Below are 14,014 nucleotides of genomic sequence, written 5' to 3'. Positions count from 1 at the left end.
GAAAGCACCCTTAGATGAGATTAGATATTCAGGAAATGCAAATCTAACTTGTAGATTAAACCTGGAATGCAGGAAAACACAGGAAGCAAGTTACAAAACAGTTGAGAATTTATTAATTTTTCTCCAAGATTATTGTATATCTTATCTCAGATAAAGTGAACAGTACTGTTAAACCAAAGCAACAAGAAATGTAAGCAGCAAACATTTTTCAGAACATGAATTTTTCGGGCAGTGCTGAATGTTTTAGTCAAATTCAGTCTATTTTGTTTTAACAGACCGAGAAAAAAAGTTAAAGAGTTTATTCATGTTACAGATAGAGTAAACAATTAAATATGGCTGTGCACATTTGAATCTCTTTACTGGCTCAGTTGTCTGTACAGCTGAATAATCAAGAGTTGGATCTCAGGATCGCCAGTATTAATGTCTATTGCCTTTAGAAAGAAATCCAGAGCTTCCTGCTTCTTCCCTTCTGCCAAACTTTGCTTCCCAGACAGAACCAGCAACTTGTACTTGTTGTCAGAAGCTTCAGCAGCGGTGTTTGTGGAGCTGACAGGAAGAACGTGTGTTTCCACAGGGACTGTTTTAGGAGCGCACTGGTCCATTGTTTCATTAGAGTCTAGTTCAACATCACCAGTGGATTCAAGCACAGCACTGTGCCATTCTTCTTGCTCCTGGCCTGCTATTAGTTCTGCGCTTTCCTCCTCTTCACCCATTTCAGACTCTTCTGTGTTTAAAGTCTCTCCACTGGGTTCCTCTTCTTCCACCACCGACTCCTCTGCTTCACTGGACTCAGATATCTTGTAGGATTCTGTGTGATCCCCAATAAGCTCTTCTTCTGAATTATCTGTATGAGTTTCACTGGCTTCGGATATCTCATAAGATTCGCTTTTATCTCCACTGGGCTTTTCTTCCTCTGCAAATTCTTCAGAATGAGTTTCATTGCTTTCAGAAACCTTATCAGATGTATTTTTACCTTCTCTGTACTCCCCTTCTTCCTCCACCAATTCATCAGCAAGAGTTCCATTGGCTTCAGATGTCTCAAAGGATTTGGAGTTATCTCCACTTGATGTCTGTACTTCCTCCACCAATTCATCTGCACAAGTCTCACTGGCTCCTGAGGATTTGGTTTTATCTTCGTTAGACTCCTCATCAGACTCATTCTCCAGCAAGGACACGACAAAGGACCTTCTTGATGCCACGGAAGCATTTAAACTGCGACGGAGTCTTGCACCATCAACCAAAACAGCTTTGGGTGTAGAAGAACCCAACCTGCTGATTGCATCAATAAACGGACTGCTAGTTAAACATGGCTTCTCTGATTCCTCCTCCTCTTCTTCTTCTTCTTCAGTGTCAGAGATGACCTGCCTCTTCTTCGTCCGCACAGAATGCACAAAGGAATCATCCACAGATTCATTCGGAGTAGAACGGATCTTTAAAAGAGATTCACGTTTGCTGACTTCACTGTCGTTATAATTGACAAACTCCCCGTTGTTTTGTTTGTCATGGTTGATACTTGGTTCTTCTAGCCTTTCTCCACTGACATCCATCTGAAGCTGAAACTCAGGACTTTCCTCTGCTGCAGATTCCTCCACTTCATGAACTTCCTCGTCTTCAGGGAAATACATGTCTGCACTATCTTCAAGCAACAGGTTGAAGTTTCCATGAGGCATTTCCATCTCCGCTTTAAAAGGCTCATCTGTTGTGGCTTCATGTTGAGACGAGGGTGATGAGAGGACTTGTGAATGGCACTTCTCAGGCTCGACCTCTTCGTTACCAAGAGTATTGGATGCTCCTGAAAGATCATTCAACTTTGGAAACTGGAGAGAAGGACTTTGGAAGCGTTGTGAAGAGTTTTGTTGCTTGGATTCTGTATTAAAATCTGAGCTGTCTGCCTCATCTGATGTGTCATCCAGTGTGATCACGTCAGCAAACTTTTCAGCAATAGGGCTAACCTCTGTTTTTACAATTTGCAAATTCCATTCCCCTCCAGATTGAGGAGATTTGGGTTGCACTTGCCCTTCTCCACTTACAACTTCTACTTCACCAGCATCTTCCACTTCTACACCAGCATCTTCCACTTCTACACCAGCATCTTCCACTTCTACACCAACATCTTCCACTTCTACACCAACACCTTCCACTTCTTCACTTACGACTTCCACTTCACCAGCATCTTCCACTTCTTCAGCAACAACTTCCACCTCTTCACCAACAACTTCCACTTCGCTGCTGATAACTTTGTCTCCTAAATCTTCATCACCAATAACTTCCACGTCTTCACTTGCAGTTTCCATCTCTGCATCCTCAGCTGATGGGAGGTTCTGCTCATCTTCCTCAAATTCTGGCTCATCGAAACTGTTATGAGTCAGATCCACAGTCACCGGCTCATTTTTAATGCGTGGAGGAGCCGGTCGGTCTCTACTGGATGAATTCGGTTGCCCCATCTGCCTGAGCCAAGCAGGTTCAGTGTTTTGGGCCATGCTGTCCAAGAGCTGACCGTGCAGTTCTGATTCCGCCTGCATGAGCTCTTGAGCTTTCTGGACACGTGTTTGTATGTAGTGATGGGACTCTGCATCCTCTGGGTCGTCTTCGTCAGCTGCTGGCTCTTTGGTGAACATGAGGTCATGGTCAGAAATGCCGAACATCTCCATGCTGTGGAGGCGAGCGATGTGATGGTCCAGGCTGGTGTCAGAGCGGCGGCTTTGTGCATGCATTGCCTGAAGCTGCTGCTGAGTGGAGGAAGAGCGTGTGTCCTCCAGTTTGAACAGTTCACGAAGTTCTTGCTTGCTGAAGTATCGAAACGGGTTCTTTTTATCACCGGTTGTCTGCCGGATGAGAGAGTCTTTAAACACCTGAAAAAAACAGAAACAGAGTGAAGTAAATTATGGTTTAAAAATATTGCTTTGGCAAAACTTCAAAAAAAGTTTTAATTTAGTTTTTTTTTTTTTTTTAAAAGGGATGCATTTTACATTAAAATGCAATAGAATTGTGAAACATGAATACGATTGCTTTAAAAGAATGTCCTAAACACTCCAAATTTTAACGGCTTAGTGGAACACATTGTGATTTAATAATTTTAGTTTTTCTGGGACTTGCCTTCAATGTTGGCATGGGGCGATAACATTTTTTTATGGTATACCATGTAGGGCTGTGTGATTAATTGAAATCGTAACGAAATCACGATTTGAACATGCACAATTTCTAAATCGCCTAACAGCACGATTTTCCACTGTATGCTGTTTGAACCAATCATAACAAAGCTCACCTAAACAGAGCATGAGAACAGGAGACTGAACTTAATGACAAATAGCCTGCATAAACAGGAATGATGATGAGTTCAGCACAAGAGGGTTTGGTGCCCAAAAAAGTCAACTATGTCATCTATGGTGTGGGATTACTGTGAATATATGTCTGTATTAGACATGTTACAGGCCTTTGATAAAGATCTAATTATTTTCTATTGGAAATATGTTTCAGATACACTGTAAAATTTCTGTGTGTGTCAAAATCATGATTAACGAAATTGCAATATTGTTAAAAAAAATTGTGATAGGTTTCTTTTGCATAATCGCACAACCCTAAAACTAAAGTTTGGAAAAGTTAAGGTTTTAATACCGCCAAATTTTATGCTATACTATTCTTATGGTATATGTAAGATTTTATATACTTTTTTGTTAGTTTTTTATGGCAACACTATTTCCGACAGAAAAGATATCCAAAGATGCCATTTTAAATTGTAAAGAAAATCTGTGTTTGAAACAAGATGAGAGAGAGAGCAGAAGTCGATGATTCATTTGAATTATTCAGCCTGGCATGTTTACTGCTCCAAAATATTCTAAATGTTTCTCAAAATTAAATGTGTTCAAATGAGGAAAAAAGTTTTTGTTCTTTACCCAGACATTTAAAAAGAATATATTTTAGAGCAGTAATCACATCACCGTAAAACCGTGATATTTTTATCCAAGTTTATCATACCGAATCATACCGGAATAAATCTTATTCTGGCCCATACCTAGCAAGGTGTAGATTGATTTTGGTAGCCAGAAGAAAAAAAAAAAAAATAACCCTGAGACTTAGGGCTACCAGATTATGCAAGCCCTTTATTTTTTCTGGGACTTGCCTTCAATGTGCATTGAAAAACAAGCAAACAAATCATCACAATATGTGACTCTACCACAAAACCATTTATGTGTGAAACATTTGGAAACTGAGATTTATCTAAAAGCTGAAGAAATAAACGTTCCCTTGATGCAATTTTTAAGATTGGAAAATATTTAAGTTGGATTTGAACATTTTTGTATTAAATTGATTTATACTTCTGCATCAAACACATGGGCAGAACCTTTGTTAAAATGTAAGTACAAGTCGCACGTTTACACTACATTGACGGCGATTGGAAGCTGCGCCAGAGATGCCTTTAGACGACATATTTACCATTACAGTAAAATTGTTATTTACATTAAAATATTGTTTACAGAAGATGCAAGAGTTATTTTATTTGGATGAGATGTTGGTTATTTTTTACTTTTAATATGAAAAACATTGAAAATTATTTATTTTGTTTCCATTAGTGCAAGTTATTTATTTTCACTTTTTTATAAGAAAAGTGACTGTTGGTTTTAGGCAATGTGCACTTTAATTGTAGTTGTTCAATGCTGATGTTCAATAAATAATCATAGATAGTAGATAGTTGTCATTACTCTTAATTGAGTTAAAATGTTCAATTAATCAAGATTTTGATTTGAGGCCAAATCACCCAGCCCTACTGTATTTACAGTACAAAATGTATAAATATCATCATGGATCATCTATACTTAATATTATTGGTATGAAAGAAAAAGCAATCATTTTAACCTATACAATATATGGGTAAAATGCAACATTAGACTGGTTTTGTGGTCCATGGTCACAAGACAAAATCATTGATTAAATAAACCATGGTAGAGTGATTTTTCGTAACCTGTCTGCGATAGATCTTCTCCTCCACAGTGCCACAGGTGATGAGTCTGTAGATGATGACGTTTTCGGTTTGGCCAATTCGGTAAGCCCGATCCACAGCCTGAGCGTCTGTGGCAGGATTCCAGCTGGGGTCAAAGATCACAACACGATTTGCTCCAGTCAGTGTGATTCCGACACCACCCACCTGAGTGGTGAGGAGGAAGATTGTGTAGCGCTTGTCGGTCTGGAATAGCGAGATGCGTTTCTCTCTTTCGGCCAGTTGTGTCACGGTTCCGTCCAATCGCAGCAGGCGAAAGTTTCTGTTACGCAGGACGCGTTCCATAATATCCAGCATCTTCCTTGACTGAGAGAAAATCAAAGTCCGATGCCCCTCTTCTCTGAGGCATTCCATAAGAGAGACAACAAACTGCAGCTTCCCTGACTCTTCAATTAAAGTGTGATCAGAAATGTTATCGATCTGACTGACAGCCGACTCGCTCTCATCTGAATGGACTAATTCAGAGTCAGAACCTCGCTCCAGGCCCAACTGAATCACAGCTCGTTGAGACAGGAGTCTGGGATGATCACAGAGCTTCTTTAACACCGTGAGCTCCGCCAACGGCGACCTAGTAGTCGTCAACAACTCCTTAATCTGATCCAGTGAGATGAACTTGTTATAAATGTCCTCCTGCACCGAGCTGAGGTATGTCCACACAATTAGATCGTTCTTGCGTGTCAGCGACGGCATCTCTACGCCTTCTCTAGCATTTGGACATTTATTCTCTTGATCTTCTTCCTCTTCAAAGCCTTCTTCAAGCTTTAGTTTTTTCTGCTGAACATCGGCTTTGGTTCGCCTGAGAAAATACGGTTTGATAATGTCTGTCAAGTTCTGAGAAATCCTCAATCCGAGAGCTTTCTCCCCAGGTGTGGCATCTTTCTCCCTTGCTCGTGTGATTGGATTCTCATACTCGGTTTTGAACGTTTTGGAGGTTCCCAAGAGTGATCCTTGGCAAGCGAAGTCAAACAGCGCCCACATCTCTCGAAGGTTATTTTGAACTGGAGTGCCTGTCAGCAGCACACGGTTTTTCGCAGGAATGGCGTGAGCACTTTTAGCCGTTTTAGTGGACGAGGTTTTGATTTTGTGAGCCTCGTCTAGAATGACGTAGTCCCATTTGAACTCACGATGGCCATTTGATCCAAGTTGCTCATAGTTGTTTATGAGCATCTGGTAGGTGGTGATGATGACTCCTCCCTTACGTTGGATTCGCTCCAGGTTTCTGTTTCGCTCAGTCTTGCTGGAGCCGTGAAACTCTTTCACCCTCATGCCAGGGGTCCACTTGGCAAACTCGCGCACCCAGTTCTTGATAAGTGAAGTCGGCATGACTAACAGGGTGTGATTGGCCAGCTCGGCATCGTACATCCCTGACAAAAATGAAATGACCTGGATGGTCTTCCCCAGGCCCATGTCATCGGCCAGGATCCCTCCTTTTCTTCCGTCTCGGTAAAGACTGTACAGGAACGCCACTCCCTCTTTCTGATGGTCATACAGTTTGTCATAGAGCCCTTTATAAAGCTTTAATCCACTATTATTCACATTAACAAATTCCTCCTCCTCCTCTTCATCTTCCTCATCTTCTCTCTGAATGAGATCTTGTATGGCCTGAATACGTTTCTTCAGCTTTTCACTAGGCTGCAGCTGGTAGGCCAGCTGAAACAGCTCAAGTGCATGAGGCAATTCACCGTTAAGGGCAGCCTCCTTCCCCTTCTGCCGATATCTGCAAAAATAATCAAATAACTGTTACACCTCAGAACAAAATCCACCCACAGACTAATAACAACACTTAAACCACACATGCTATTTTTTATTGTTATACACAAACGTACATTTTCAGCAGTCAAAATCATTATAGTTGGTATCACTGAAGTTTTTATTCTTCTGACTGCTAATTAGCATTTTAGATCTATAAAACCTTTAATTCAATAAATAACTCAGTCAGACTGTATACAATGGACATGATATTTTTCTTTGTCTAGCATCAAAACTGAAGTTAATCAAATTGTGTTTTTTTTTGTTAGCAGATTTAAAATTAAATATACTCACTTTATTTTGTCACAATGTATTCTGTCCAAAGTGTAATGTTGTAATATAGATAGATATATAATATATACAATATATTTTGGTGCATTTTAACAAAAGTTTCATTACACAGTTATATTTATTAAAGTGTTATTTAATGTTGTGTTATTGCCTGGATGATCTACGACTTTTTTTTTTTTTTTTAACTTGTGACGATGGTTTATGAGTCTCTTGTTCTGTATAGTTTAATTGCCAGCTGTTCTTCAGAAAAAATCCATGTCCTGCAGATTCTTCAGTAGTCCTGAGGTGTATTGCACAAAAGTGGATTCAAGAAAGGATTAAAAAAAAAAAAAAAAAAAAAAATGCAGCGTGACCTCGCTCAATCGGGTCCTCCTGGCTTACGTCCCACGTTTGCTAATCCAGGAGAATGAGCCCTGGACCGATATAGCCAGGATAAGTGCACATTCGCGGCATTTTGGTAACAGATCATGGGATCAATCACAGAATCAATGATGCAAGTATGGATAATGCCAATGTGAGCCAATTAGGTAATGAGTTGAAAAACAAAATTCTCACCCACCAATCCGGGAAGTCTCATTATAAGGTAAGATGAATTAATAAAATAAATCATTCACTTTGTCTTAAACGTGACCAGGGGACATTCATGCTCCTATTGAATTTATTGTGAAGATTATTGCAAACACTTACCAAATATTGCAGATGTTTTATCTGTTTAGTTTATTTAATAAAGTTTATTTAAACTTTATCTACATGAACATTTCATTCATTTACACATTTTCTTTCTAATTGAGTCTATTTAATCTATTATGATGTTTCATCATCATCAAAAAATAATTATATGTACACACACACACACACACACACACACACACACACACACACACACACACACACACACACACACACACACACACACACACACACACACACACACACACACACACACACACACACACAATACAGTTAAAGTAGTCAGAATTATTATCCCCCTGAATTATTGGAAATTTAAAGGCTTGCCTAGGTTAATTAGGTTAACTAGGCAGGTTAGGGTAATTAGGAAAGTTATTGTTTAATGATGGTTTGCTCTGTAAACTATCAAAAAAAAAATAGCTTAAAGGGGCCAATAATTGTGTCATTAAAATTATTTTTCTAATTTAATAACTGCCTTTATTCTAGCCGAAATAAAGCGAATAAGACTTTTTCCAGAAGAAAAAATATTATCAGACATACTGTGAAAATTCCCTTGCTCTGTTAAACATTGTTTAAAAAAATTATTCTGACTTTAACTATATATATATATCTAGTTTGTAGTTTTTATTTGTTTTTCTATTTGAACTTAAATCTATTTTGTACTACACCTAAAGATGTTATTGATGTTTAAATGAATATAACTAATTATATATAATATATACATATAAAATAAAATATATAAATGGATAAAAATATTTATTTTTAAAAGAGGCTGTACTCATTTATGCTGAGCACTGTATATGTATTTTTCCTCTAATCATTCATCTATTTTTTTCTCTCTGTTATCAATCCCTATATTTAAATCTAAAATGGATATATATAAAATGATTCTGAAAACATTTTAACACTTTTAATTCACAATTTTTAATTCTAATGGTTGGAAAATATATGTAAATAGCCAAGAGCATGGAGCGACTGTAAAACACATTAATTTCTAGTAGAACTGACAATGAAACTAACATATAGATCTGTAGGATTAATCTTAGCCTGGCTGTTAGCCTGCTCTAGAGTAGCCAAGCTGCAAAGAATAAATCTCCATAGTAACTTAATTTAGCTTGTTTTCATGCGACTAAGTCATGGCTAAATTCAGCCAGGATAGCCTCAAAATCCCAGCTTAATCTCTTATCTTTCTTTTGTGCAATACCCTTCAGGATCTTTTGGACACGGATGATTTATCAGAACAAAAAGCGAATCATGAAAACCATCACATTGAAAAAGGAAAGTCATTCAGGTAACCACACACAGCAGAGATTATTTGTCTTGTTAACCGTTTGTAAAAATTTTATGTACACTTACTCAGAACAATTTTCTAACAAAAAAAAAAAAAAAACACATGCATTTTGTATCACATACTATTTTGTTACAATTATTCTGTAAGGGGTTCATAAACATTCAACCAGCACTCCACTCACGCACGCATTTTAATATAGATAGATATATAATAATATATTATATTAGGGGTTCATAAACATTTCACCAACACTCCACCTACGCACGCATATATTCAAGTGTAAAATAGGCTAAAAAGGCTTGGTGAAAAAAGTATACAATTTAATACAGCAATCTGATAAAGTAAACAAACAACTGTTGATGTGAAGAAAAAAGAATTCCTATTAATTCTGCATGCCAACGAAACGGCTTTTTAAAATTTAGCTATTATAAATTTATCAAATATACAAGTATCGATTTGCTTGAAAATTTAACAATGTCATTTCAGCATTGATATCGCACTGTGTGAATCTGTAATAGTCACATCGCAGAACATGCAATGTTGAGGTAAACAGCACATGTTAATTGTGGAGTTATTGCCCAGTTGAAACTAGGACTGCTCAATATATTGTTTCAGCATTGATAATCACAATGTGATCTTTCACAATAGGCACATCACAGGATATGCAATGTTGAGTCTGGATTATAATTTATCATTTGCATGTGTTTTTGAGGCCTGTGACTGTATGAGGATTTTATTTACATTTCAATTATTGCACCAGAATACTCCTCAGAAGACAATAAAACACTCTTTATAGAGTGGAGGAACCATGACGTTAATTTATATGCAAAAACCTGAAAGCGAGTTAGCATTTTAGCAGTTCCGGTTCCCTCATCCTAAAGTCAATAGGTTTTTTGAATGGGGTTTCAGTAAAATTGCTTAAATAAGGTTCGTGGCTAACACAAACTCAAGATACTTTCACGTTTTGTTCTACGACATAAAACATATCAGTTACATCACACTCTTGATTTTTTAAATCGGTTACGCTTTTTAAAAAGACCGTTGCTATCAAGTTGCTAAATAGGACTACAGGCGGTGTCGGAGACATTATACGTCATCAAGCTAAGCTGGTCTGGAGTGCAGCTCGCTTGTGTTTGTCATTTGGATTTGTCTGTGATTTAAGTATTTTCATAAATAGTATTTTATCGTTTTTAGTGTTTTTTAATTGGGAATTCATATTGTGTGTAGATAATGCTTCACTTGTAAAGACTGCCAAGACAGATTAATTTGTTGATTATTTATTTTAATTAAACGACATTATGAAGATACTGCTTACCAATGCAGTCTGCCTCTGTACTGCTCTCAAAATGCAAACGTGTAAATAAATGTGTAAAAATACATGCACGTTAACTGTCATTTTCCTGTGAACAAGGGATTTTTCATCGTTTTTTTCTTCATCTGTACACATTTAGGGTAAGGTAATTTATGTTAAGGTAAGCAGGCTGTTTGCACTTGAGCGATACACTTATTTAAATATGACTTATGATAATACTATGTAGGCACATTTATAGATAAAGTTTTAAAACTTTTAGAACAACTATAAAGTAAAACAGATGTATTCCCACGTAAAAACGATCCAAAAGGCATATAGGTCTATGTGTTAGTGCGTATTTATTTGTTAAAAATATAACGTGGATTATAATATAATAAATAGAGAGATTAACTCTTTGTCATGGACATTATTTTTAAAAATAGTCGTCTGTAGCAGGGTGGCGCTGATGTCACAGACAAGTGCCCCGAGGGCACTGTACTCCGTTTATAGCCTAATGTTAGCTTTTCATTTCTTGTATTTGCATTTAAGATCTAAAAGTGCTCAAAGTTGTATTTTTGTGTGAGGATTATCCGGCTAGACAAAACGTGTACGTGTAATAAACAGTGGTTGAAAACAGAGCTTATTATTTGTAACCTTTGAAAAGCCTTTGGGAAAATCCTATAGGGATTTTTTCGAGGGAACCAGTTTTATGCATGTAGCCGATTTGCCTACAAGGTGATGTCATTGTTACGCTATTTCCCTTGTATCATTTTCTATTTTGCATTTGTCTATCCTTGTAGATTGTTTGTATTTTATGAGGATGTATTCCTATACAGAACCAATCTATCTAAAATTATATATTCTTTCCAGATAGAGCTATTAAAGCCTTATGGCTGTCCTCATATCGCACTATAAATACCACAGAAGAACAAAATATTTTAATGTCAATGCAATATTGCAATCCCCTAGTTGAAACATAATTCTGTAAAAGTTTATAATTTGCATGTTTTAAGGCTTGAGAGTTTAAAGCATTCAAGAACAAGAAATTTGACCATTTGTAAATTTAATAAACAATTATTGTATCAAATTATTTATACAGTGAGTTATTTTACAGTTTGGTTTGATTACATTACATTAGTGATTATTCTATGTTGTACCTTAGTAATAGACTACCCTGAAAAAAAAACATAAATCACTGTTTATTTAACTTTTATTTTTGTACTATTGTATTCATTGATGCTTGTAATTTGTTTATTACCATTTATGCATGATTCACTACAGAATTATTTAAAACAATACATCATTTCCTTCTAGCACTATTCAAGTCATCTAAAGTTGTACATATATTGCAGAAAAAAAGGTTGAGTAGCCCTAACACACAAACACACCCACACATGAGCGTCTGTAAATTTGAGGGTGTTTCCAAAATTTTTTATATATATATACTGCCCAAAAATATATTTTTTATTAAAAGTATTTCCAAAACCAACATTATCTCTACATAATACATGTTTTAATTTTATACTTTATTATTATTACTCAACATAGTTTAGGTTTTTTATGTTTTAAGAAAATAGTCATTGGCCCATGAACATTTCCTGCTTGTTGTCAAAATATTTCATATCTGTAACAAGAGACGATTCCATCTTAACTGGTTGTTTACCAGCTATTGAAACATTATTTATCAGTATGTGGAACGTGTTGGACTCTCAGAAGCTATGGAAATTTAAAACATATAACAAGAAATCCACCAGGACCATTGTTTTTGTTTACATACCTCAAAATGGTCTATAAATCTCAGGTTTTAATATCCCTTTGAGGAGTTTCTGGTAATTGTGGGGAATTTCCAGACTTACTCATATACTAACCAAAACTATATTTTCCATCACTGAACCTGTTTGCATTTATGCAGTTTTAGATAACATTAATAATGTTTAAAGAAATATTCCATGTATAAATCATGTTTTATAATGTAACGTTAGTATAAACAAAGCAGGCACACACAGAGAGAAAACGAACTTGATATAACATCTCCCAACTACCCTAAAAGTAACAGTTGCACTTTGTATCGACTTGTATGACAGTGTAAAATAATTAGTATGAAATTAAAGCAGCAGCTATCTAACATTTGCAAGGAGTATAAAGGTTTAATTCCATCAAAACAGTGTGGACAGTAAAATACAGTCTGCCGAGATCAGATGTTGAAAAAACAACAGCGAATTAAAGAAGCATTTAGTCTGATTAACGTTAACGTTACCTGTCGTATTTTCCCATCTTCTCCGTGTCTAAAGACAGACAGCTGCAACAAAACAAAAGTAAAAGCGCATAAAGCCATGTTCTTCAAGGTACAATGGCAATGTCAAGTTGGAAAATAATGTTAAACTGCTTTATAGCAAAATACCTGCGACCGTTTCATATGCGATTACTTACCCCCCAAACTTATCGGTGACCTCTTCAACGTTATTGCTTTCCATGTTTTTGTTTATTTTTTACGGATTTTCATTTGGAAAAAAGCATGCGTCTCAACACGGCGATTGCGGAAGCTGGTTTGAAGCAATGTTTTCTTCGCGCGCAGCTCACATCCAATCGCTTCCCTTACTTCCGCGCATGCGCATGGTGTTTCCGCGTTTGAATCTAGTAAGGGTGAATAACATAATGGGTTTTGTCATTTGGCCGTGTGTCATCTTTCTTTACCTAGATAACAGATACGTGTTTGAATATTTGCATTAATGTTTAAAAAAACTTAAGGGTGACCAGCAAATGATACTGCGTACACAAACCTTTACAAACTGATAAACTCAACCAAAACTCCCATTTCAGTCACTGTTCCAGTCAATAGAGGGCAGTAAGTATGATGAACTCTATCTGCTATTATACACATGAGATTGTTGATGTATACAGTCTTTGGTGTTTTATGTTTAGCCTAGTTTATGCAGTGAAATTCAACCAGAAAGGCAAAATTTAATTTTGATGTTGACTGGTAATATAAATGTATTTTTTGCTCCTCTTCAGGATTGAAGAGATCTAATACCTTTGTTACGTTACTTACAAGAACTGTCAGGCTCCCTTCTGTGTTTTTGAGAGGAAAAAACATTTGTTTTGTACAGTACTGTATCCCCATATGCTGTATCCCAGCCCTGTAGCTAGGGGGGTTTGGATTGTTCGAAAGACCAAACCCTCACCGACAAAGGGCCAGAATTTGTCCCATACATGAGCTCAATTGTTTTATTTTGACTGATTTGCCACCACAAATAGTGAAAATATTGTTGGCTTTTGCTTCAGCGTGACCTTAGCTAATCAACCTTTGTCCAACACTAAGCCCAAAAGAAAATGAATGAATCAATTAATAGTAATAATAATTTCTATTGTTATTTTTAATTAATATTATATTAGAATTTTGCGAGGCAGTGGTGCAGTAGGTAGTGCTATCATCTCACAGCAAGAAGGTCGCTAGGTCGCTGGTTCGAACCTCGCCTCAGTTGGCGTTTCTGTGAGGAGTTTGCATGTTCTCCCTGCGTTCGCGTGGGTTTCCTCCGGGTGCTCCGGGTTCCCCCACAGTCCAAAGACATGCGGTACAGGTGAATTGGGTAGGCTAAATTGTCCGTAGTGTATGAGTGTGTGTGAATGAGTGTTTGTGTCTGTTTCCCAGAGATGGGTTGCGGCTGGAAGGGCATCCACTGCGTAAAAACTTGCTTGATAAGTTAGC

General features: G+C 37.0%; 1 protein-coding gene across 1 annotated transcript; it reads right to left on the bottom strand.

The window, feature by feature from the left end:
• Positions 1–356: 356 nt before the first annotated feature.
• Positions 357–12,782, bottom strand: ercc6l (excision repair cross-complementation group 6-like). The gene is given in 4 exon segments (NM_001100093.2): positions 357–2,852; positions 4,961–6,713; positions 12,566–12,607; positions 12,739–12,782. Coding segments are annotated over 4 exon segments (4,335 nt in total).
• Between the last annotated feature and the right edge of the window lie 1,232 nt (positions 12,783–14,014).

This window comes from Danio rerio, chromosome 5, assembly GCF_049306965.1.
Source record: "Danio rerio strain Tuebingen ecotype United States chromosome 5, GRCz12tu, whole genome shotgun sequence".
Lineage (NCBI taxonomy): Eukaryota > Metazoa > Chordata > Actinopteri > Cypriniformes > Danionidae > Danio > Danio rerio.
Note: the sequence above shows the minus strand (reverse complement) of the source record. Positions and strands in the feature narration are given on the sequence as shown.